General features: G+C 35.8%; 1 protein-coding gene and 1 pseudogene across 13 annotated transcripts in view; one reads left to right on the forward strand and one right to left on the reverse strand.

Moving 5' to 3' along the window:
• The window catches only part of CAPS2 (calcyphosine 2), a 122765-nt gene that overhangs the window by 3521 nt on the left and 91680 nt on the right, over positions 1-27564 (reverse strand). For 9 of the 13 annotated variants that reach the window (XM_063712194.1, XM_054527404.2, XM_024257460.3 and 6 more), the window contains 9 exons: positions 25214-25333; positions 20313-20387; positions 19346-19441; positions 19164-19257; positions 13674-13792; positions 12168-12244; positions 10116-10270; positions 5453-5572; positions 2736-2832 (listed from right to left, as the gene is read on the reverse strand). In XM_063712194.1, coding sequence (XP_063568264.1) covers positions 2736-2832; positions 5453-5572; positions 10116-10270; positions 12168-12244; positions 13674-13792; positions 19164-19257; positions 19346-19441; positions 20313-20387; positions 25214-25333 — 953 coding nt within the window. The remainder of the gene's footprint in view (positions 1-2735; positions 2833-5452; positions 5573-10115; positions 10271-12167; positions 12245-13673; positions 13793-19163; positions 19258-19345; positions 19442-20312; positions 20388-25213; positions 25334-27564) is intronic. The other 4 variants (XM_063712195.1, XM_054527402.2, XM_024257459.3 and 1 more) reach the window with 3 other exon arrangements.
• Positions 25374-26945, forward strand: LOC103892090 (necdin-like; annotated as a pseudogene).

The following is a 27564-nucleotide window of genomic DNA, read 5'->3' on the forward strand; positions in this document are numbered from 1 at the left end:
CAAACCGTTTGTCTAATGGGGTGGACAAAATTAAGGTGAGAGATAATTTTTTTTCCCTCAAACCAGAGGTTCTCTAATGGACTTAGACAACAATGTATTGCAAAGGGTCTTTCAAACTAAAGGAATGAAATCTACTTTGAATATTAAGAAGTTTGCTTTCTTTTAAAAACACACACAAGAAATAGAGAAAAAGTGATTATTTTATAAAATACAAGTTGAATGTAAAAAGACTGAATAATGGTGCTACGTAGAGATAGTAATATAAAATAATAAAATGAAGTTTTAACTGAATGTTAGTCGAGGCTAAAAATTAATCAAGATCCAAACTATATGAAAACATAAATTTTGGTAGAAATTTCCCTCTTTGTTTACCAGCCATACTTTTAAACAGAGGAGTTTTAACACATTTTTCTGAGGAAACATTTTTCACTCAAATTTATATTTCAAATAGCGAAGAATTTCATACCTCCTTTATATCCCTCACCCAGGAAATATCTACCTCCTACCACCTATAACTAAATTTTTTTCAGTCCTCTCGGAGACCAGAAAATATTTACAGCAAAAAATGTTATATTTCTAAAACTATTATACAGAAATACATTTGGGATATCCCATTTCTATTAAACCTTAAAATACTTTTATCTAATAGATTACTTAAGCAAATTTAAGAAGGAATATTTTCTATAGTTAAAATTAAATTGTATGTGGTATAAGAGCCTTACCTTAAAATTAATTGTAAATTGTGAACAAACTATATCCCAGAGGTGGGCATGTATGGAACAGATTATAATTTGCAATAATAAATAATAATAGGGGTACTTTTTTTCTTCTTTGAAATACAGTGACAAGTTTTCTTCTATTTAGGAATATTTAGCTTGCCTGTTGTCATTCTTAATATGAACGCAAAGACAAATTATGGAATTTTTGAAACCAAAAAAGGCTTTCCCAACAACAACAAAAATAAAACCCTCATCAAAAATTCCATGACACATAATAAAACTGAAGCTATTTTAAAAACCTAATTAATATTATTAGATGAGAAAAGAGAAAGAAAAAAAACTATTAAACTATTTTGTTCTTATATTTAGTATGACTAATTAAGAGAAAGAAACAGATAATGATGTGTTTAAAGGAAAAAAATACACTAGCAACAATTAAACATACACTAAAAATTCTCATAGAGTAGCTGTAGTTTATTTAATGTTATGAATAAGCAAATCAAACTATTTCAACAAGAAATAGATAATTAGAAATTTGGAATCCAGTGATGATTAGTTTTAATCTTCATAACCAAATCTCATGTTTTTCATTTCATACTTAAAAGTAATAAATTAACCATATATGAGAGTTAATGATGACAAGAAACCAAAGTAATTACAGTGTATCTCTTTTAATAGTAAGGAATAAAATTCTAAAAATAATAGTATTCTATAGTATTTAGCAGTACAGAATTAACTTACGTTGAAAAGAAATTATTCATAAAATATTGTCAATAAATATTCCTTAAAGATGGACAATCAATAAATATACAAATGTAGGTTTAACCTCCCTAGTAATGAAGGAACTCCAAGTAAAATGGGTTTTTTTTAACCTATCAGATTGGCAAAGTGAAATTTTTTGGCAAAGTTGTGGAGGAAAAGAACGCTTCAACAAATGGCTATATAATTTAATATAGTCATTTTACAATGTAATTTGGAAGTATCACTTAAAATTTTAAATGCAGACATCCCAGTAATTCTCGGTATTAATATCACTCCAGGGAAGTGGTAGAAAACAGGCCTGAAGAGTCACAAATAAGCGCATTTATTGCTTCATTAGTTGTTGATCAGTAATTAGAACTTAAAATCTAACAATAAAAGAATGGCTAGGTAAATGATAATATACTGATTCATAAAAAGAATAATTATACTGCAAGATAAAAAATAAGGTGGCTCAATGTGGATTAACATATAAAGAACTCCAAAACATACTTGTGAGTGTAAAAAGCAAATTATATAACATTATCTTCAGTGCACCTTTCATGTCAAAAAAACTTCAAAAAGTATTAAATATTCATAGTATGCACATAGCCATGAAGATTCATAGAGTAAGTAAAATTCATAATGTATTAACTGAAATATATATATGCTAAATGCTAATTTTGACTTCTATGGAAGGAAATGTAAAGAGGAGAGTTGTGGTGGTCAAATGCTTTCTTTATAAAAAGCATGCACTTATAAAACAATTATGTAAAAAAGTTAGAAAAAATATAGTAGGATATAAATCTCTACAGTTACTTTAGGGAATTTACAATATCCTCAAATTCTGATAGACATATGTATGTTCATTCTACGTATAGCTCCATCCCTAGAGAAAGACACCCCCTCATTCTGCTTAAATCCTTAAGTATGGATAACTATATAAGCAGATATAGTAAAAATAACTCTGAGAACCTGCATATGTATTTATCTATTTTCTAAACCTATTTCATTCTTTTTAACTTAAATCCCTTACTATCTCCCAAGTAGGAAATGAGTTCTATATTGATAATAAATATCAAATAATCAAATGAGTATGGGCAATAGACCTAAGAATTTTTAAATGAAGAAAGGCAAATAATTCCTAAGTTTCCGGCTCAAAAAAATAGTTTATTTCCTCCCTAATGGCCTCAGTCTAAGGTTTAAATTAATATAAAGATATTATCTTTATTAAGTAACATTTTCAAAATCCAATGCATTTTAACTCCGAATAATTACCTGAAATTACTTGAGAATGCTTCTTTGCACAGTAACATTTTCTTATGTTTATAATAGGCACACTGCCACTTTTATTGACATCCAGTTTCATAAAGGCCTAAACAGACAAATATTATTATTATTAGTTTGTTGGTTGGTTGTTTTATTTTGCTTTGTTTTGAGACAGAGTCTCGCTCTGCCACCCAGGCTGGAGTGCAATGGCGTGATCTCAGCTCACTGCAATCTCCGCCTCCCAGGTTCAAGTGATTCTCCTGCCTCAGCCTACCGAGTAGCTGGAACTATAGGCGCCCGCCACCATGCCCAGCTATTTTTTGTATTTTTAGTAGAGACGGGGTTTCGCCATGTTGGTCAGGCTGATCTCAAATTCCTAACCCCAGCTGATCCACCCGCCTCGGCCTCCCAAAGTACTGGGATTACAGGCATGAGCCACCATGCCCGGCCTGACAAATGTTATTTTTTAAGTAAAATTATTAGACATAGGAATCTAATATTATATTTTACAGTAGGTTATTTCTGAGCTATAAACAAGACATTTTAAAAGTACTATACTGATATATGAAAGAACAATTATAAATACAGGAGGAAAGATAGTGAAGCAAGATATTAGGAAATCTGTACTCAATTAGAAAGTTCTACCACTTTCTAGCATCCTGACTTTGAGAAAGTAACCTGACCTCTATTTCCATGGCCTCTCTCCCCTGAAAACTGAAGAGATGGGTAAAAGACCTCTCAGGTAACTTCCATCTCTAGGATTCATATGAAACGCATAAATGGCCAAAAGAGATTGCCAAGACGAATATTTTAACTCAAGAAGTGAATTTGCAAATATTTCCTCCCTAAAATCAATGAAATAGTGAAATACCTTTTAAATGAGTTACGTTACTCTATTTCTTGAAATTTAATACACTTTTTAAAACGTAGTTGTGCTATTGTTCCTCTAATTCAATGTAGCTCTATCATAAGATATCATGAAATATTTCATTGGGAAGAGTATTCACTACTTAGAAAGACACAAGCTACCCAAAGCAACATTCTGCATTCGTAGTGGGGTCAAAACTAGAATCAAGTCTGGTTATTCACAATATTGCATTCACAGAAATATGGAAGCTGTTGTAAACTGACTTGTGTTTCTCCAAAATTCATATGTTGAACCCAATCCCCAGTAGCTCAGAATATGACTGTATTTGAAGGTAGGGCCTTTAAAGGGATAGTTAAGTTAAAATGAAATCATTAGGGTGGCCCCTTATCCAATATGACTGGTGTCTCCTTATAAGAAGGCAGTAGGGCCAGGCACGGTGGCTCACGCCTGTAATCCCAGCACTTTGGGAAGCTGAGGTGGGTGGATCACCTGAGGTCAGGAGTTCAAGACCAGCTTGGCCAACATGGCGAAACCCTGTCTCTACTAAAAATACAAAAATTAGCAGGCATCATGGTGCGTGCCTGTAATCCCAGCTACTTGGGAGGCTGAGACAGGAGAATCACTTGAACGCAGAAGGTGGAGATTGCAGTGAACCAAGATCACACCACTGCCCTCCAGCCTGGGCAACAGAGCAAGACTCCACCTCAAAAAAATAAATAAATAAAAGATAGTAGGACACAACACAGACAAAGGGAAGACCATGTGAGGACACAGAGAACAGGCAGCCATCTGCAAGCTAAGGAGAGACGCCTCAGAGGAAACCAAACCTGCTGACACCTTGTTTGTGAACTTCTAACCTCCAGAGCTATGAGACAATAAATTTCTATTATTTCAGTCACCTAGTCTGTGGTATTTTGTTATAGCAGCCCAAGCAAACTAATACAGAACTGCATAACACTTCTCTTGCCCTCTATTCCCATTACCAAGATTTATGAAAGAGACAAGCCTCCAATTTCTATACCAGATTCTCAAACCTATCACCAGGAAGGACATGGAAAGTACGAATAAGTACACATTTATAAATATTATGTGGTGAATTTGTCTAATTTAAGGTTTTTACTATGTCTCTTACCCAGTAAAGGTAGAGACTAATTTCTCTATTTGGGATTTATATAGTTATTTACATTATACAGAATAGCTTTGTTTCAATATTAATTACATATGCAAAAGAAAAAAGATAACTACATTTCTCAAAATATGCTCTAAAAAATGGCTACCAAAATCCAAGTAATACATAGCTTCCTATTAAAGTCAGTACTCCTGTTTTTAATTCCAATTTAACATGATTATCTTAATTTACAAGTTAATATTTATCATGCATATTCTAAAGACCAGAGAAATATTTTTTAGTCATCATCCTAAAACAAAATTTCTGGAGTACTGCCACTGGAACAGCCACAATGCTAAGAATGGTATATGCATTATCTTATTCAATCTTTACACCAACTCTATGAGATAGGAAACTGAGACTTAGGAATATTTTATAATACATATATTCACGTAGCTAGTCATTTATGGAGGCAACAACTTACGGAGCTAGTAATTTTTTAACCAAAATTTGATTTCAAATTTTATTTTCCTTTCATAGTATTTTTTTAAAATATATACACAAGTTATTTTGCTTCATTCGGGGTCGATTTGTATGCATATGGACCTGTTTTCTGTTTTACTAAACCCAACATATGTTATAAGTAAATAGATTTAAAACATTTTAAATGGTAATTCATTAAAGTTTTAAAATACTGAACCTAACAATCTATTAAAAATAACAATTTGAAAGATTACTTAACAAAGTTACCTTTCGAACATATGATTTCCTGTATTCATTCATTTCACCAATAATACCACGTTTGAATTCTCCATAATCAACCTTGCCATTGCCATTGTCATTCAGAATTAGCCATGCAGACTCAAAATCCTAGAAATAAACAGAGATAACTGTTGCATTTTTAAATTACATATCATCACAGCAAAATCATCTTAGTTGTATTTTGTTACATCTTCTGTAGTCCTAGATATGACAACTCATTTAATAAGAAAATTGAAGAAGCTACATAAATATCCAATCAAAGCCACTAAAAAAGTGATTTAGAGGAACCTGTGGTGAATGGTTCTGTAAAGTTAGGAGCCATTTATGAGTGGCAATAGCTCACAAATTTATCTTTTTTAAGTTTTATTTTTGATGGACAAATAATAATTGTACATAGTGATAGGGCACAATATGATATTTCAATACATGTGTACATTGTAGAATAATACAATCGTACCTATCATCTTAAATATTTATCATTTCTTTGTGATGAGAACACTTAAAATCCTCCCTTTTAGGTATTTTGAAATATACATTATTATAAACTATAGTTACCATGCTGTGCAATAGATCACCCAGAACTTAATCCACTGCGTAATGAAAACTTGTACCTTTTGACCAATTTTCCATTTTCCTGTATACCACCCCTCTCCCCATGCTCTGGTAACAAATTTATCTTTTCAACTTTAATTTATTTCTATATCTATACATCTATCCACCTGTAGATATATAGATAGATGTGTGTGTCTGTGTATGTGTGGTTACCATTTACTCAGTTTTGAACATTTAAATACTTTTAATGTATTATATCTGTGTTAATTCAAAAGTCACATCCGGTCCTGGAGTGCTTCCAATGGCATTATAACCACTAATTATATTTCTGCTAGTCTTCATGCTTAAAAATATAGATTTGAATGACTCTAATATTATTCTATAATTTACACTGAAAGGTATAATTTTGAATAAATCCCTTATGCAAGTTTATTCACTTTACCATTACCATTTACTTCTTCAGCAAATGCACTATTTAATAGAAAGTTCTAACACAGTTTTCCTTGACAACAAAGAAATTACAGCATCATTTTCTCAAACTCAAGTAAATATATTTTTTCAATGTTTTAATCAAGTTGTTAGCTTTAAATGTGAATGTAGATAAAATACCTAACAAGTGCTTGGCAAATAATAGGTACTCAAAAAACATCATTTTCCACTCCCTCCTATTTTTTTCAAATGAAACTTTAACTAGAAAAACAAAATCTAAAGATGCCTGCCTTCCCTCAATTCTCAACAACCCCATACATCTTTGTCTATCATAATGTACTTCACATTATGCGGACTTTAAGTGTCTGTGCAGTTAAACTGAAGATGAGCTTGACCTTTAAAATCATGAGTAATATGTACAGGAGAAGACCAATTTGCTCATCCAATTCATGGATTACTAGAATTGAAAGATACTTCTTAAAGCTTAAAAGAAATAATTTTCAAGAATTGAGTAATTTAACATAGTTGTCAACAACAAGAAATACATATTTATATTTATATATACTTAAGAGATATACATATATATACTCTTTCTTTCAAAGATATGGTACACAATGGAAAATAATTACATTAAAAAAAGCTGAAGGAAATCTCTGATAGTATCTCTATATAAATTAGGCTTTTTAGGGCACATATCAATTTTTTTAATCTCAAATCAGGGAGAATGGCTGACTATGCCTTCCCACAAACATTCTTGTTTCAAAATTAGACCTAGATTAGTGATTCTTAAGTTCTTCTTCTCGAGCTGTTTGTATACGCTTATCATTGTATGAGCAGTTTACAGTGATATTACAGAAAAAATATAAAATATTAAAATATATGAGAAAAGGAGGAAGCATGCTCATATTTTCATAATATGTTCCCTCTATGTTAGAAGTCTTATATAATTACTGTAGTTTTTGTTCCTAGATCTAATCATAACAATTTAGCAAATTAATCAAAAAGGGAAGTATTGTTATGATACAGAAAAAGTACTAGACGGGAACGTATTTTCTGCATTCTAGTCCTATATCAGCTATTACTTGTGTGTGATTTTATAAACACATACACACACACACAAGCACACACACACAAACACACACATATATATACATATATATATTATATATATGTTTTCATCCATAGGACCAGTTCATAATTCCCATTGCCCTTCCTTGTTCTTGTTACAATCTTTTATTATAATGGTTGGGCACTTTAGGCCTCAGAAAATGGAATCTCTCTCTCTCTCTCTCTCTCTGACCTTCTCCTGCCCTTCTTTCACCTTAAGCTCCTTTCCCTCTTCAAGGCAGGAATCGTCTCCTGCCTTTCTGTGTTGGAGCTGGCCATAAAATATTCTCTGACCTCCCTTGTCTAATTGTAGGCCATAAGACCCCCATTTCAGAAGGGGTCCTGCCCCCACCATGGAGGAAGGAATGCTGCTCAGAGGCCAAGAAGAGTCAGAACAGGCATTCCTTGCTGGGTTTCTTCCTTCAGTCTATCAGTATTAGGTCATACACTTTTGTCCCATCACATTTCTACACAGTTGTGCATGTATCAGTCATGTCTATCCAATGTAGCCTCCATAGAAAAACCAAGAAGACAGGGTTCAGGGAGCTTCTGGGTAGCTAAGCTTGTGGAGGTTCCTGGAGGGTGGCACCCAGGGAGGGCATGAAAGCTCTGCACTCTTTTCCCGATACCCTGCGTATTCATCTCTTCATCTGTATCCTTTGTAATATCCATTAGAGTAAACCAGTAAATATAAGTTTTCCTGAGTTTTGTGAGCTGCTCCAGCAAATTAATTGAACCCAAGGAGGGGGTGGTGGGAACCCCCAACTTGAAATTAGTTGATCACAAGTTCCAGGGACCCAAGCTTGTGACCGGTGCTCTATGCAGAGTGTGTTGGGGGCAGGGGTTGTCTTGTAGAACTGAGATCTCACCCTGTGGGATCTGAGGCTACCTCCAGGCAGATAATGTCAGAATTCAATTGAATTAGAGGCTATCCACTGGGTTTCTACAGCTTGGTATGGGTGGAACCCCCACATGCATTTGGTTGCAGAAGTATTCTGTGTTGATTATTACTGTGTGAAAGCAGAGGAAACAGTTTGTATTCTTTTTCTATTCACACTCATGTGATTGTAAGCAAAGACATCAAGGCTTTCTAATTTCCTATTGCTGTTTTGTTATTGTTGTTGTTGTTTTAATCTACAAAACGAAGAGGGGAAGTTAGATGATCCCTAGCATGTATCACTAGGTGGGCAAAAGATTAAACATCATAAAAACCAAAAAGATGGGTATGTCAGAACAATGTTAGGCAACATGATATTGGCACAGAATTGTACAGCTGATATGGCAGATTCCCATGTAATTTCCTTATTTGAGCTTCCAAGCAACTCTAACTATAGCAATTACCTCTGGATTGCTCAGGGAGAGCCCCCCAATCAAAAAAGTTAAAAGACTGGTCCAAGATCATACAGTTCAAATAGTAAAGCTGGAACTTGAACCTAAATGTCCTAAGTTCAATTTACAGTGTTCTTTCTACAAAATACACATCTTGTGACAAGATCATTTGAAGCAAAAGAGAACAATGCAAGAGATCCTTTATCTGAAATCCTTGAGACAAATGTGATTCATATGCTTTTAGAATAAAATCCAACCTTCTTAGCATGACATGCAAGACTTTAATGTACCAGACATTTCTCTCCATTCTTCTCTTTTCCTTCCTTCCATAAATTTATCCATTCAAACTAATGCATTATCTACTTAACTTTCCATATGCTGGGTTCTATTTCAGATGTTAATAAAAGAGCAGGAACACAAAAACACTCCGGTCCCCACCCTGATGAGACTTAATGATCTACTGGCAGGCAGAGCCAGAAAATACTTACAAAGTGGCATGAAAAAAAAATAAAATGAGAAATTGGTATAGAAAAGACCAAGGATCAGATGGGAGTGCTCCTTTAGACAGAAGTGTCATGGTAATGCTCTTGACAGAGAAAGCTGTGGCCTGAATGCTAAGAAAACCCAGTATGCAAAGATCTAGTAGAAGATTATTCACAGTGGAGGGAACAGTATGTGTGAAGATTATTAATCATTTGCAGTGTCAGAAACAGGCCACACTCCCTTCCCCTCCAAGCTTTCACATGTGTCTCCTTTTCATAAAATACACATTGTCTGCTTCACACTCCTCTTTCTCCCTCGTCTGGTTATTCCTCCTCAACCTTCAAAACTCAGCTTAGATGCATCCTCCTCCAGGCATCCTTCCACGATCTTTGTTCTCCTTCCCCAGAACCTGCCTTGGAATCAGGTACCTACCCCATGGTGTTCCAACAACATTCTCCACTGAATACATATTTTGTTTTATGTTCATTGTCCTTCAATTATGGTGATCTTGAGAGCACAGAGTATTATCTCAGAGCTTAGCACAATGCCTGGTTATTAAGCTCTTTATAAATATAGGATGGAGCAATGTTTAAACTTTAAAAACCAATATGGCTTGTAACCTGATAGCTTAACACTGATAAAGGGCATAGAGAAGGAGAAAATAAATGAAAACTAAAATTTCAGTAGAACAGTGAATAATGCCACCTAAGAATAACATTATCTGCTGCAGAGAATTTTCTGTAGCACATACCTTTTCAGACACTTGTAAGTGAAACACTTTTAGAGCTTGCTTAAAATCTGCCTTATCTAAAAGTCCATTTCCTTCCTTGTCCAACTGTTGAAAGTATTTTCCCAATCCAGTCAAAATACGAACACCTCTTTTATGTAGTTTTTCTTTTAGCACATCTGTTCAACAAGAAGAGAGATGAAAACAAATTGTTCCTATGCATAAATGTATAAAGCCGCAGTTATCTTTCATAAGAAAATTAAAGTTGATGTAACTGAAATAAGGAATGTGAATATTCAAACAAATCAAATGTAAGACAAAAGACTTTGGAAAATAGGATGTTTTTAATCAAGAGGATTAAATATAAAATCACATGTAAATATGCCAGAACTATAGCACCACTGTGTGGTGGAAGTGTTATATTTTTAAAACAGAAAAATACAGTTTCACTTTATCACCAAGAGAATATAAAATCTTAGATTTTGTTGCGTAGATAACCTCTTTAACCACCTCGTATCTTTAATCTGTTTTCCTTCTCTTAATTTTTATCAACTGAATTACAAAATTGAGGACAGGCAAGTCACCCAAAAATTATCAGTTCAACATTTTAAAAATAGTTTGAAATCTTCAAATTGTAACTTGTATACAAAATAGCATCAAGGCTTTTGAATTCTATCCTATACTTATATATTTCATAAGAGGTTATTTGCTTAGATCCCTAGCATTCTCTTTGAAGCTGTTATTTCACTTAATCCACTTTGTACCATATTTACTTAAGAATAGATTGGTAACTTTACTAAAGCAGTTATTAGATATAATACATGAGAGAAACAAACAAATGTCACCAAGTTCAATTGTGACAAATACTGTATTGACAATGATATAATAGAGAAAACTGTTTACACACTTTGGCATCAAGAACATTTGAGAGTCCCAACAAAACTTTTCAAATCTGTTTCTTGCTTTCTTACTGTGAGCCCCTTATCTTTAAAAGATAAATCAGGATTCATGAAAATTCACAAATTAGGCCAAGTGTGATGGCTCATGACTATAATCCCAGCACTTTGTGAGGCTGAGGTGGGAGGATCACTTGAGCCCAGAAGTTCCAGACCAGCCTGGAGAACATAGCAAGACCCTGTCTCTACAAAAAGAGAAAAAAAAAAAAAAATTTAGCTGGGTGTGGTGGCATGCACCTGTAGTCCTGGCTACTCAGGAGGCTGAGTCAAGGAGTCTCACTTCAAACCAGGAATCTGAGGCTGCAGTGAGCTGTGATTGTGCCATTGCACTCCAGCCCAGGCAACGGAGCAAGGCTCTCTCAAAAAAAAAAAAAAAAAACATAAATTACATGTTAATTTCTGTGATTGCTTTTTCAATATCTTTCTCCATTTTATACTATGAGATCCAACAGATTAAGTGTCTAATCGAGTCTACTATACTGCATTTTCCCAAATTTGGAAAATGTTTTAGTATCTAAAACTGACATACATCTAATTTATTACCCACAACAACCCTGGAAATTTAATATGAGGAGTATTATCATCCCTGTTTTAGAGATGAAGAAAGAGATGCAAGAGATTTCTCTAAAGTCATGTGTGTCTTGAACAACAGAGTCCAAACATGAATCTGGCTCCCAGTCTAGCATTTTTTTTCTTTTACACTAGGATACCACAAACCTCTTCAGGATATTATCTAGTACATAAAACAAGTATTATATTACAAAAATTACTTTTACATTTCATTCAGTTTATGAGTAAAACCCATATTATCTAGTAATTTCTAAAACACTTAATTTTATAATTCATATAATACTAGTTAGTTAGGACCATTAAAGTAAGGAAAATCTTAAAACGTTTAGAAATCCTAAACAATAAAAGTAAAATATATATATATATACTTTTTTTATATATCTATAAAAGTATATATATATACATATATATATATATATACTTTTTTAAATAAGCAAAGGGTAAATATAAATTAAGTGCCACTGAGAACTATCTGGGAAAATGCTGTTTTACTGATTATAAAAAAGGACTGAAAATTCAAAGTACTTGACAGTATAGTAATAACACATACCTTGGATTGCCTTGAAGACCAGCCTATCATTGGTTTCTTGAATGATTATATCATCCTCCTGTTCCATAGAAGCTGTTCTGCAATTGACATGTTCACAGGGATGAAATATATATATATTCTATTTTACAATCTTGAATATAAAAACTCTAAGCTTTTCCCTGCTCCAGACTCAAAGAAACTCTCAAACTTGGAAGAGTGCTTAGAATTTAATCAAGTCCCAACTCTGCCTGCTGCTTTGATGCCTAAGAAGATTAAATTGAGAGCTAAAATCCTTAAAATCTTACAAGGACTACTTATAAAACTACTTGTTTTTTAGTTTGTTTTTTGTTTGTTTGTTTGTTTTTGAGACGGGGTCTCGCTCTGTCACCCAGGCTGGAGTGCAGTGGCGCGATCTCGACTCACTGCAACCTCCACCTCCCAGGTTCAAGCTATTCTCCCACCTTAGCCTTGTGAGTAGCTGGGACTACAGGCACCTGCCACCACGCCCAGCTTATTTTTGTATTTTTTAGTAGAGACGGGGTTTCACCATGTTGACCAGGCTGGTCTCGAACTCTTGACCTTGTGATCCGCCCACCTCAACCTCCCAAAGTGCTGGGATTACAGGAGTGAGCCGCTGCGCCTGGCCAACATTCATTTTGTAACAATTTTAATGTTTTAAATATTTAATTAAAACTATTAAATTTAAAAGCAATTTTACCTTGCAAAGCATAAAATGAAAAACTATTATTTTTAAAAGCCCCTCAAATGCATTCATTTTTAGCAATACAGTAAATGATGAAGAAACACAGACTTCCTTACAGCCAGTTTGTAGGATATAGCCTCTAATGTGTATATATATAATATATATTATATATACATATTATATATGTATATATACATATTATGTATGTATAGATCTATACATAATAGATCTATATATAATGTAATATAATGTATAATAATATGTATATAATATGTATATATAATATATATTATATATAATATCACAGGAACATATATATTTTTTAAAATCAAAATATATATTCCTGTTATTTAAAAAATTCATTTTAAAAGCAATGTTTGATGTATAGAACTAATTTTTCACTATGCACTTCATCAATCAATGAATGTTATAAGCATATGGGACCCTAAGACTTTTTTAGATACTAAAAAAATCATAATAACAATGTGAAAAAATTGTTATACTATTGTATTGATTTTTTAAAATTTATTTCTTTTGGTAATACTTGGTAAAATAAAAGTGTTATAGCAAAGGCAAACTAATAAGGTATCTTTAACATAAAATTGAATATTTTAAAATATTTGATTGATTATAACTGTCCCCACACATGAAGTGTATTTGAGTACAAGATAGTACATGAAATAGACACACGTAGCTATGCTTGTTTATTCAAAATATAAACCTTAATGAAGTTATAAATACCTTGTAGTAGAATGTCATTTTAAGATAATTTAAAAGTAGTGTTTTCACCTACTTTCAAATTGCCAAATGCATATTTAACTTACTTGAGAGAATCCAAAGCTATTTGATCAATATTTGTGATTCGGAGTTTAAGCAATGTGTTTTCTTTGATGCTTTCTGGAAGGCTGAGATGATCAGAATTCAAAAATGTCAAGGTTGCACCCTAAACAAATGAACAGATGAACGAAGCTAGAAAGCATATAAGAAATAAAATATAACTAACATCAATTTTAAATAATGGATTTTGATTAATGTGACATGATATGCTTTAATAAGGGTAAGAAGTATATTTGGAGAATACTTATATGTATTTGGAGAAACTATAGAGATAAAGAAACTAATATCTCTGTCAATCTCAGAAGTCTTCTATTTAACAATCCATGTGAACAAAAAAGCCAGCAATATAATAAACTCAGTTTGTTTAATGAGAATGAGAGGAAAAAAGAACAAGTTAATTTAAATTATGACCTCCCTAAATAGAGCTATTGGCCCACAGAATGACACACCACAAATTGAAGAAATGTGAAGATTTCTCATACTCTTTCAGCTGGACTTTTGATGATAGATGTTGCCTAATTATAAAACCTAATTTCAACCTAATTAGAACATCAAAACTTCAGCCACAAAATTCCTATCAAAAAATCTTATTCTAAACTTATAAAATGATTATTTTAATTTCTGAGCTGCTCAAATAAACAAAGCCAGCGTAAGGACAAATACCAAATACAATTTTTTTTTTTTTTGAGATGGAGTCTCGCACTGTCGCCCAGGCTGCAGTGCAGTGGCACAATCTCTGCTCACTGCAGCCTCCGACTCAGGGGTTCAAGCAATTCCCCTGCCTCAGCCTCCCAAGTAGCTGAGATTACAGGTGCCCGCCACCACGCCCGGCTGGTTCTTATCTTTATTTTTTTGTGTTTTTAGTAGAGATGGGGTTTCACCATGTTGGTCAGGCTGGTTTCAAACTCCTGACCTCGTGATCCGCTCGCCTGAGCCTCCCAAAGCGCTGGGATTACAGGTGTGAGCCACCGCGCCTGGCCAACAAATACAAATTTTAAATAGGGGCTTAATTCTGCCTGTTGAATATAAAGGAAGGATGTCCCTCCCCTCCATTTTCTCAGCACATTTACTTTACAGAATTTGTAATTATAATGTAAGTACTTTCTCCTCTCTTTAAAATGTATACAAATACTTCTGAAAATTAGATAAGCCTGTTGTCAGCTTTATGACCTAGATAAGGCTTTCTCAAGGACCCAGGAGCCACTCTCTGAGTGTAAACATCAAGGGAGAGAGCACTGCTATCTCCCAGTTTCCATGAGAGGGTGGGAGCCTAACTTTCTTAGGCACCTTGCTCTAAGTGCAAAACCACCTCCTGTCAGAAAGATATGAAAAGTTTGTTTCCCCACCCCTCCCCCGGATAAAGCTAATTAGCTAATACAGATAGTCACTCTAATTACCAGGTCCATCTAGGATAAACTATGTGTGACAAACGGTACCGTGGAGTCTTCTTACTTGAGGACTAGTCATTGTTTACACCAAAAACATGTATGTGTAGGGGTAGGAAGGAGGTGATCCCTTTCCTCCCCATCATAATGCTCATTACCCACATCCCTGTAACAAAAGGCAAATTTACAAGAGAAAAGCATAACAAATTTACTAACGTGCGTAAGCATAGGAGTCATACCAAAAAAAGAAAAAAAAGAAAGAAAACTCAAAGAGCCAAATGGCTGATACTTAAATATCCTCCTCATTGGGGAGAGGGAAATGGGGGAGGTTGTAAATGAATGGGCCTGGAAGACCAGATAGTGTTTGGTAAATGATTCCCTTTGGTTGCTGAATGGGACCAAAGGACAAACAATAGCTTGTGGACAAGTTATGAGAGGTGAAGACCAGCCTGTGTAACATAGCGAGACCATGCCTCAATTTAAAAAGAAAAACAACAACAACAAACAAAGGTAGGATGAAAACTGAAAAAAGAATTCTCAATTTTTTTAAAGATTTAAACATATTTGACCAGAAAACTTGGCAAAATTGACCTATACTTCAAATTTAAAGCTTTGTGTTTTTTCCTGGTGGGCAAATATTTCACCTCCCCAGCATTTGGCAAATAAAGCCCTTTGAAAAACCAGCTAGCAAGATGCTGCACCACCATAACTGTCAGCATGATGGAAATTAGTGTATACCCAACATGGCCCTTTTGCACTTATTTAGTCTTTCATCCAGTCTTCACTGACTAAAAATCTGGACACATATGATGTTTGCTTTGTCTTCATGTTTTTAATACAAAAATAGAGATATTAAAAATATCGCTTCAGGAATAAGAGTGGTTTAGGCACTTGTACAAGTTGCAACTTAGCACATTTAAATCCATTCATTAAATACATATGTATTCAGTGTCTTCTAAGTACTTGTCACTCTTCAGGTTGCTAGGAACATGGTAGTGGTCATGATAGGTAAGTCCTTACCTTCAAGGGGTTACAGCGTCATGTCAGAGAAAATAATGAATAGATAAAAATATACATATATACTATAAGGTCAGGACTATGAAGAAAAACTAAGCCCACTAAAATAACAGAGAAGGTATGTTCAGATTTCGACTCTTTCAGTCTTTAATCTTTTAGATCTTCACAAGAGAATAACACCCAGAAATTAGGAAGGTTTTGGAGAAATTAGTGATCTTCTGATAGCTTGAAAAACAAAACAAAAACCTAAAAGAAATAAAGAAAAAACTACCAGAGATAGAAAAGAAGATATATAAAGGAAGAGCCAAAGAATCTGCAATTCAGATTGGAAGATGGAGAGCTATGAGTGATAAAGTGAAATATTATCCTGGATTTAGATTATAATAACCGGGGCAGAACACTTAGTAGAACATAGCAGTTTAGATTGACTTTTTAGTTGAGGGAGGGTAAGATTGAGGATGACAAGATTCAGAGTCTCCTGTAAATAATTATTATGTTAAGCAATTACATAATATGTAATTAAGAATATGCAATTAAGAATTGTGATCTGTGTAACAGTGTTATGCATAGAAGCATATGTGTGTATACTTACACGTGTGCCTAAGGGTACAGTCTGTGTCAGTGCATATATGCGTGCATATGAGTGAATACATATGTGGGTACACTTTTTTTTTTTTTTTTTTTAGACAGAGTCTCACTGTGTCACCCAGGTTGGAGTGCAGTGGCGCAATCTCGGCTCACTGCAAGCTCCGCCTCCTGGGTTCACGCCATTCTCCTGCCTCAGTCTCCCAAGTAGCTAGGACTACAGGCGCCCGCCACCAGGCCCGGCTAATTTTTTTGTATTTTTAGTAGAGACGGGGTTTCACTGTGTTAGCCAGGATGGTCTCGATCTCCTGACCTCGTGGTCCACCCGCCTCGGCCTCCCAAAGTGCTGGGATTACAGGCGTGAGCCACTGCGCCCAGCGTGGTTTCACTTTTATGTAGGTGCATCTATGGGCACATGTGCACATTCATGTATTATCTTAAAAACTGGCACCAAAATTTCTTTTAAGGAGTGTTTAGAAAAAGACTTAATGGGACATATAGATATGAAAAGGCAAGTTCCACAGCCACATCTGGAAAACAAAACAGAACATCCCCACCAAAAAAAAAAAGAGGGATAGGGTTGAATATTTCTGCATAAAACAATAGAAGATTGGGGAGAGGAACAAGAGGTGGAAGAGTTAGAAAAATGGAGAAGAGTGCTTTTACCATGGGAAATATTCAAGGGATGTATTTTTAAGAGTAGGGATGTCTAATAAATTGTAAAATGCTTACAATGCTACAATGTGAACCTCTTTTGATATCCCCTTCAAAATGTCTGCTACACACACAAAGCATCACATATGTGGTTTATATGTAGCTGGCTGAATTCTCTCCTTTCTCTCTTTCTTTCTTTCTTTTTTCTTTCTTTCCTTCTTTTTTTTGTTTCTTCTTTCCTTCTTTCTTTCTTTCCTTTCTTTCTTTCTTGGAAATCATAAAAAAGAACAGAGCTCCACATCTACTTCAAAGAAATATGGAATGAGGATAGTGAGAATAAATCATAAACTACACTAAATTTTTGGAGACATCAGCTCAAACTTTAAACTTGGAATGTGCATTAAACATTCTTCTGCAGGTTGTGAAATGGGAGTTGGGCTGACTTTCTCTAGATCTCAAGAGGCAGGCTTGAGTGCCATATGTATAGTGTATAGTGTATTTAAGTATAAGATGTAAAATTTTTCCTCAACCCATACTTCTCCCTTAACTGGCCACCAAATTGTACTGACTCTACCTATCAAAGAATTTTTATTTTTCTAATTAGCTTCATAGCCAGAGTCACTTGCTTATTCAGGTTGCCATAATCTCTCTCCTAGATTAATATAATTCAGTCCTATCCTGCCCTTGTGTATCTAGTCTTCAATTCCTTCCCCACATTGTAACCAGACAGATCTTTCAAAATCACAAATGTGATCATGCCACCATCCCCCATTCCATCCACATCTGCTCTTCCAGTGACTCCCCAATACATGTTAGATAACTCTAACATAGGCTGCTTTTAATAAGCTCTGATGCATCTCTTGCAAACCTCCACCTCGAACTCTCCTCCAACCAGACTGAACTACTTCCAGTTCTCCAAATAAGTCATGTGCTCTCTTCCTTTTTGTTCTTAGAACAATCTCTCTTCTCCACCTGGAAGCTTTTCCCCACCCTAACCTATTCCCTTATCCCAGCCTTGCTAACTCCTAGTCAAGGGTAGATGGCATTTTCTCTAGGGAGCCTCTTTTGATTCCACAAAACTGGGCCATCACCCCTCCTATCTGGCCCACATTGCCCCTCCTATCTGGCCCTCCTATCTATCTGTGTCTCCTATTAGACTGTCAGCTCCACAAAAGCAGGGAATGAGTCTAACTTACTGTTCCATCTACAGATCTTAGGATAGAAACATATATTACCTGAATGATCACTGTGGATAGTGCTGTATTTTACTCACGATATAAAGCGTAAATATGATTTAAAATTTAAGAGCACTACACAAACTTTAACATTATCTATGCTCCACCCATTCTAGGGAATCCTTGTGACACACCATATGCCAGGAATTTCCCAAAGTGGGAAAATTACAAGGAAGATAGGCTATCCATCAGAAAAATGACAGCTCCAGAGGCCCATACCCCTTCACATGGAGGAAACTGTCCATCCTCAGAGGATAAACCTACTTTAGGTAATATTGAGATAGCCACTTACCCAATGACACAGCTTTGAAGAACCTTTCAAAGTACAAAGATACAAATTCATCTGGAGACAATCCACGTTGTGGAATGGGAAGGGGGTATTACAGAAAATAAATGCTATGCCTGGATTCAGACTTGAGATTTGGGGCTGGGAAGCAGAAGCTCCTGGGAAAACATCAATCATTAGCCCACACAAATGACTCCATTCAGGATGGAGGAGAGGAAATAAATTGAAGACTAGAAGCCTGCTCCTCCACCTCAATGGGACTCCACAAAATCCACCATCTGGTATTAAATGTGTGCACATACACACACAACTTACAACATAAAAATCACCAAGTCGGTATTGTTTTCCTTTTCTTCGTCCACACTGATGACTATAAATGCTTTTTTGAATAAAAGGAAGCACATTTGTTCTAGAAAGTAAATGAAAAAAATGGAAAGTTATTTGGCTTCTCTCAGAAGTGATCATCTCCAGAGTTCTAACAATGTTTTATGGCATACCTATTTTTCCCAAATTGTCGATATTCATAAATTGTAAGGGATTGGTCATGAGTGAAAAAGAACCCAATCAGCTCTCTGCAAGCATCATGTCCATTACTGGAAAAACAGAATGAAATCAAACATCTTCAAATAGAATAATTTTTAGATTAATTACCTAAAAAACGTGTGTCTCAAGAAGGATAGCTAACTCTCTTATGTTTGTGGCAATGAGTGAAGGTTATGGGAAACTGTAGGGAAAACACAAAGACATACCTTGCTGAAATGTCCACTAAAAGTTAGATTTGAATGCAGAAAAAAATAATTTTACACTGACATGAAAAGTGGATATATTTACAATGTAAATTATTAATTCAACATAGACTTTTAAGACAAAGTGAATTATCTTTAAAAGTGTTGAAATTGCAAGAAGGCACCCATAGATACAAATTTATTATCTTTTATTATCATAGAAAGCTTTAAATTCACTAAACAAATAAGAGAATTTAAAATACACATTTTATCAGTAATATACAAAGAACATCAAGTAGAATTATTTATTACTGGAAGACTATAAGACTGAAATAATAGATGTAAGAATTATTTTCCTTGTCACTTACCGCACCTATCAATAATCTGTTAAATCATTAAGATAAAATTAAATAAAGCAGCTTACAAAACATTAGTTTTCAGTTTACAAAACTCTAGTAGTAATATAACACTTTTAAAAATTCACTGCTAAGTTACTTTTTAAAAAATATTTAAATTTGCTTTAAAGATAACTTTTAATTGGAATGTTTTTGCTACAGATTCATATTTCCTATATTTTATAACAGATTAATAGCTATTACATTAAAATGTTTGTTCTAAATTCACATATTTTTATTTAAATGATACAAACCTATCTAATCTCATTACTGTTACTTCTATTCAAAAAGAGAATACGTTCTTATAATCATAGGATTAAAAATTTTAATAAAATCACAATTACCGTGATATGATCCTACCATCAAATTGTAATTTATGAGAAAGCACATTTTCAGTTAATGTAGAATGAGTTCTTATCCTGTTAAGAAATACATCTTGTCAGTAATTTTTCAAGATACTTATAACTTGATGGAAATTATAAATGTACAAAAAAAGGTATGTTAATATTTTGAAACCACACAGATTGGATAAAGATAAAGGTAAAAAAACTTTTTCAGATTGCTAATTGTAGCAGGCACAAAAGAAATAACTCTGAGATACAGTATATAATACATGAATGACTTTTATATTAGAATCTATAGCATCAAAGTGCTATAAAAGTAAATATTGAACAGAGATACAACATTTGCGACTGGCATTGTTGCAGGGCTATCTGAATGCCATTTCTAACCCTCTTCTTCCCTCACACCACAGAATTTGCTCTTAGCGGCCGGGCGCGGTGGCTCACGCCTGTAATCCCAGCACTTTGGGACGCTGAGGCGGGTGGATCACGAGGTCAGGAGATCGAGACCATCCTGGCTAACACAGTGAAACCCCGTCTCTACTAAAAATTACAAAAAAATTAGCCGGGCATGGTGGTAGGCGCCCGTAGTCCCAGCTACTCAGGAGGCTGAGGCGGGAGAATGGCGTGAATCTGGGAGGCGGAGCTTGCAGTGAGCCAAGATGGCACCACTGCATTCCAGCCTGGGCGACAAAGCGAGACTCCATCTCCAAAAAAAAAAAAAGAAAAAAAAAAAGAATTTGCTCTTAGCATCTTGCAATTAAGGATGGGTAAGGGACCTAGTTCTGCCAATAAGCTTCCAGGAAAGACTTTCTTTTGTCCTGGTAAGAGAGTGGCATGAGAAGAGTCCCTGCCTGTGAACGTGGCAGGGATATGATGCTAGGAGCCACTATAGCCACCATGAGATCAAGCCACCACATCGGAACAACCAAAAAGAGATAGGAAAGCCAGCCTAGAGCCATAACATCGCTAAGCTACTGAACCAAAACCAATAAGTGCCTACCTCCAAGCAGCTAACTATATAAGAAAAATAAATCCTGACTTGTTTAAGCCACTATCAATCGGTTTTCAGTGATGTGTAGCTGAAAACATTCCTTAACAGAATAACTAAAGAGTGAGGAAGAGTGCTGAATGAAGTTCAAACTTCGTCATAGATCAATAGGTTATTTAATCATTATGGCCTTCAGACAGTACTGAATGATCTCATAAAGGCTGCCAGCCCTAAAATTCTATTTAACAATATAAAGCAAAACCAAAGCACCCTACTGCCAATAATCTCCTTTATATTAAGAGATCTGAAGACTAAATGATATATTTCTTCTTTGCTTCACAAATAATTTAATAATATTCCTCCCATAAAACTGCAGGTATAATGAAATGGCAGTAATGTAATTAGTAAGTGTGTGGGTCACTGGGATCTTGAAAGCTACACCTCTATAAAATCTAGATATCTACAAAAAGGAAGCAGCGGACAGGAAACATGAGCCTGCAAACCAAATGAGAGTTTGTAAGCACAGAGTAGAGCCATGGGAGCTTAACCACCTCAATTCGATTTAATCTGCTGGGATTAATGTGTTTATTGAATGCCCACTATGTGCCTGAAACAATTCTAAATGCTGAGGCAATAACAGCAACAGTACAGCTACCATTTATTGAGAATTTCTCAGACACTAGTCATTGTTAAAATCACTTTAATGTGTATTGGTTTATTTAATACTTATAACTCTGAGGTAAGTGTTATTATTCCCATTTTTCAAATAAATTTTACAGAAACAGAGACAGATGAGTAAATTGTCCAGGGCCATATGATTAGTAAATGGCAGAGCTAGAAAAAACTTTGCTCTTAACCATTACATTATATTGCTTTTCAATAGTAAACAGAACTCACTTTAACAGTGACAAATGGAAGTAATAGCTTCAAGGGCCCTATAGTCTTCTTGAAAAGCGAAAAGTAAATATGTATTTACATTATAAAATGCAAAGTGCCATGTTGGGTTTTAGATGCCCAATTCCTTTTAGGAACCCAAGTTCTTTACCAATACATAAAGAAGAATCAGAAAGATTGAAGATTAAAGTATGAATTTTAGTATTGATAAAGCTACTAGAAACTATGGCTTAGGTATGCAGCAACCACAAGCTAGTCCTTACCACTATAATTAAATAGACTAACCCACTCATTTCCACTGGGGAGGAACCCTCTAAAACAATGCACAGGGCAGAATGTGCTGCTGCCTCCCAAACAAAGGGGAGAGGAAGGGCTGTACTACTCACGCCAATTCCTGCTTCTAAATTTATGAAGCAGAACTCTCTCCTCCTCTGGGAAGAATAAATGGGGGATAAGAGGAGTGAAAGCTAAAAATTCAATAATTCTAATCGATACCCCCACAGGATTTTTCATGGACCTAGATTAGCTTTAAACAAGCTGCAGGTATTTACTCTAATACAACACAATACTAATTAAGATAGGACAATATTGACGCAGAGAACAGATAATACCAAAGAAAAAGCCTAGAAACCAACCATGCACTTGACATGCATATAACATGTCATGTCATAACCATGCATATAACAACTTGACATATGACATATGTGGCATTACAAGTCAGAGCGAAAATGATTTAGTGGTAGGCAGAGATTATTTTTAAGGCATATACAAAGGACATTAACAATATAGGGAAAGAGGAAAACTGGCCTATGTTAAAACTCCTACTTCTAATTTTAGTTTTTGAGACAGATATAATCAAGAGAATGAAAAGGTAACTACAGAGTAGGAAAAGATATGTGTGACAAATATAGTTGAAAAAGGATTCATTTCTAAAATATATAAATAAGATCCACAAATAAATATTAAGAAGACAGACAACTCAACAGGCATGAATGGAAATTTTCTATGAAGATATCAAGATGGCCTATATACATATGGAAAAGTACTCAACTACATTAGTCTCCAGTGAAATGCAAATTAAAATCACTAATACACATCCATAAGAAGAACTCAAATAAAAAAAGGCAGACAATACCAAGCTCTGGCAAAGATATGGTGCAACAAGAACACTCATACTGCTACTGGTGGGAGTGTAAATTTCAGCAACCAGTTGGGAAAGCTATTTGGCTGCATCTTTCAAAGCTGAACATATGGATACTAAGTGGTCCAACAATTCTACTTCTAAGTATATACTCAGCAGAAATGAGTACATATGTTTACCAAAAGGCATGAACAAAGAAGTTCATAGCAGCACTATTCACAAACAGCCAAATATCTATCAACCTCTGAATAGATAGGTTGTGGCATGTGGTATAATGAAATACTATACAACAATGAGATTAAAAAAAGACAACTACAAATAACACCATGGATAAAACTCACAAACCTAATGTTGGGTAAAAGAAGACAAACACATTTCACTATGTATATCAAAATATCATGTTGTACATCTTGTATACAACTAAATTAACAAATAAGTGCCATTAGAGAGAAAAAAACAAGCTGGACACAGAGTCTAGATTTCTTGTAATTTCATTTACATAAATTTCACAACCAGGCAGTTCTAATCTATGATATTAAGATAGAGAGGTTAACCTGGTATAGCAGGGGAAATGAATAGTAACTGGGAGGCAGCATAAGGGGAGGTTGTGGGGTACTGGCAATTGTCTGTTTCTTGATCTGAGCATTTGGTACATGAGTGTTGTTCTGTTTTTGATAATTCCTATGTTGTGCACCTAAAATTTATGCACTGTGAATGTACGTTTTATTTCAATGAAAGTTTAGTTTTAAAAAGGAAAGTTTAGATGTGTGGTACATAAATGATGACCTCCTCTGGCCCAACATGTCTACATCCTAATCCTTGGAACATGGGAATACATTATATGATAGAAGGGATGTGGCATATGTGATAAATTAAGAACATTAAAATGGAGAGATTATTGGGATTATCCAGGTAGATTCAATGCACTCACACATGTCCTTATTGGAGGAACGTAGAGAGAAATGTATCTATAGAAAAAGAGTGCCAGAATGATGCAGCATGAGACCAGCTATTGAAGACTTTGAAGATGGAGGAAGGGGCCATGAGCCAAGGAATGAAGGCAACTTCTAGAAGCTGCAAAAGGCAAGAAAATAGCTTCACCTCTAAAACCTCTAGAAGGAATGTAGCCCTATCAATCCCTTGATTTTAGGCATCTGAACTCCAGAACAATTAAAGAACAAATCTGTGTTTTTGAATATAAGCTCATGGTAATTGTTACAGCAGCAATAGGAAACTAATACATAATGCTTCCAAATATTTAAATGGATGAAAGCAACGGCTTTCAGAAAATAAGAATGAGACAAAACGATTAAAAAAAGATAAGAAAGTACTAAGAATTACAGTAGTCTGAAAATATAAAAAAGCTACTGTGGGTACTGGTAGATTTTTTAATGTCTGCTAAAGCTGAGGTTAGATGTCAGTGAAACCGTTGAAGAATTTAAGTGGACAGCATCAGAGGATTGTAAAAGATCACACCAATTCTAAGGCTGAAAAAGCTACAATGTAAAATGCAAAAAAAATCTTATAGTCAATACCAAGTTTTAATATGCCAATGAGATTTAGCCAGTCTATATAGCACACGTAAAATGTCTCGGTAACTATATGATACATTTTCACAACCATTATTTCCAAAGGTTGTGGCTTTTTTCTCCCCTAAATTACAAATAAAAAATCTGGAGGGCAAAGAGAGTAAAATAAGGTATTGCCCCTAATATCATAAAGTAGCAGAACTGGGAGCTGAACTTAAAAAATTCCACTTTTCTTTATATAGAAAAAAGTGAAACAAACACAAAAGCTCCAGCTAGACACAGAAGTACATTTTAAAAATACTTTTAGAACATAGTGCATCCTCATTTTATGTAATTAAAATCTTCTTACTTTGTTTCATGTAGTGTTCTTTTTCTAAATCGAAGAGGTGTCATCTTTGAATCTGGAAGGATATGATCACTTTCTTTTTGCTCAATGGCCAAATTTTGTTCTGGATCACTGATTACAGCCCTATACAGGAAAATAAAAAGTCCAACAATTAAATATGATCATGCATTACTTTAAAATTCACATATTTATAAGCAGTTCTAAAAGCTCATATACCAAATGCAAATTTACAACACTGGCAGAATATTTTTATTAAACAAATTTATTAAAAAATATTTTCCATAAGAAAGTAAATATTCCTATCTCTTTTTCCAGAAGTATTATCTAAAACTGAAATGAAATTTCAGAGGGAGCTAAGAGCTCCATGTTTTTATTTTACTATTCTTTAAACAAGCAGACACAGTGCTGGTTTCTGATCATGTGGGAGGTGTGTAGGAGAGAACACAAGTAAAGTAAAATAAGAATATAAAGTCATAAATGCCACAACAGAAATTCAATGAACAAACATAGAAGAGAATAACTTAATTCCTAGAAGACATAGAGAAGAGTTTATGAAAGGCATCCTAGAAGAGGAGATATTTGCACTGATTCTTAAAAGGTGAGACTACAAGACTTCCTCTCCAGGAGTCGGCGGAGGGAGGGCAGACTCAAAGTGCTCCTGGACGCAGAGGCTCTTGTCAGAGGGCGCAGACCTGTTGAAACAAAGTAAGGATCTGAGCGACCCCAACTTTGCAGCCGAGGCCTCCAGCTCCGAGGTGCATAGCAACCCTAGGGTTCCAGTAGGCGTTCCTCCGTCCGCGACCCTGGCAGAGCCGCAGAGCCCTCCTGGAGACCCGACCACTGCCCCAGGCCCCGAGCGACCCGAAGGCTCAGCAGCAGGCCGTGGAGAAGGGCGGCGCCCACCAGAGCCCTAGCACGGCCCAGTCTCGCCCGGCACAGCTGCTGCAGAAGGCGCACGACGAGCTCGTGTGGTACGTGCGAGTCAAGGACCAGAAGAAGATGACCATCTGGTTTCCAGACATGGTGAAGGATGTCGTCGGCAGCTACAATTAGTGATGGAGGGGCATCTTCAGGCTCACCAGCCTCATCCTCGCCCAGGTGTTCGGGATGCAACGCAGAGGCTGAACCTGAGGCTGTCCAACCTCCACACCATGGAGTCTGCTCTGGTCAAAGCGCTGGAGCCCAAGGAGCTGGACAGGGTGGCTCTGAGCAACAGCAGGGTCCTGACAGGCCTCCTGCTCACATGATCCTGAGCCTCATTCTACTTGAAGGGCCGCGGCGCCAGAGACAGCTCCGTCTGGAACGTGCTGCGCGTCCTGGGGCTGCGGCCCTGGAAGAAGCACTCTACCTTCCACCTTCGGGAACGTGCGGAAGCTCATCACCGAGGAGTTCGTCCAGCAGAATTACCTGAAGTACCGGCCCGGCCTGTACTTGGAGCAGCTGGTGTATGAGTCCTTCTGGGGTTCCCGGGCCGGCCGCGAAATTACGAACATGAAAATCATGGAGTCCCTGGCCAGGCAGGCCTTCCGGATACTGGGAAGCTATGGAGGAGGCCAGAGCTCTGCGGGAGGCTAATCCCACTGCCTACTGCTCCTGTAACAGTGTCTCTGAGGACTAGCAAGGTCTGGAGGCCGATGAATGGTTTCTGACCCTCACCAGGCCTGTGGAAGGGTGGGGGTGGGTCACTAGAGTATTCAGGATTTACAGTGCAGTATTCACGTGTAACTTTACAGTACAGCGCTTTTACAACTTTTAATGCAATGTTGTCATTTGGGTACTACTGTGTAGTGTTTAGGACATACGCATGTTTGTTTATAAGTATGTTTGGTTGGCACTTTCGCTTTCGTGCTACCTTTCTTGGATTTTTGTACCAGAGACGTGCTAAACCGATGAATATATTGAGAAAGTTTCCATCTTATTCTTTCGTATGGGACTGATGATGTGTATTGGGGTAGGCTGCGTGGAAAGTTTGGAAGAACTCACCAGCAAAGCTGGCCTAACCAAGAGAAAAGTCAAGGCCCCTCTCTTCATGACCTTGCTGGGCACAGAAAACATCCTCACAGAGTGAACTGATTTGAGCGGAACTGGCCTCAATGTGGGCACTTGGCACACTTTACTAAACACATTTTCAACCCCACCAGGAGTCAATGTTAAAGTAAACATTAAAGATTCTTATGACATAATCCAAAAAAAAAATTGAGTACAAGTTAGCACTCAGAGGAGAAGGAGTAACGGTACCACAAGCAGAGGAACAATATGTGTACGGCCACAGGAGTAGACAGCACAGTGAGGACACACCTGAGGACAGCACACATTGTAATAGAGGAGAGTACAGACTCTGCAACTAGACTGCC

Source organism: Pongo abelii, chromosome 10, assembly GCF_028885655.2.
Source record: "Pongo abelii isolate AG06213 chromosome 10, NHGRI_mPonAbe1-v2.0_pri, whole genome shotgun sequence".
NCBI lineage: Eukaryota > Metazoa > Chordata > Mammalia > Primates > Hominidae > Pongo > Pongo abelii.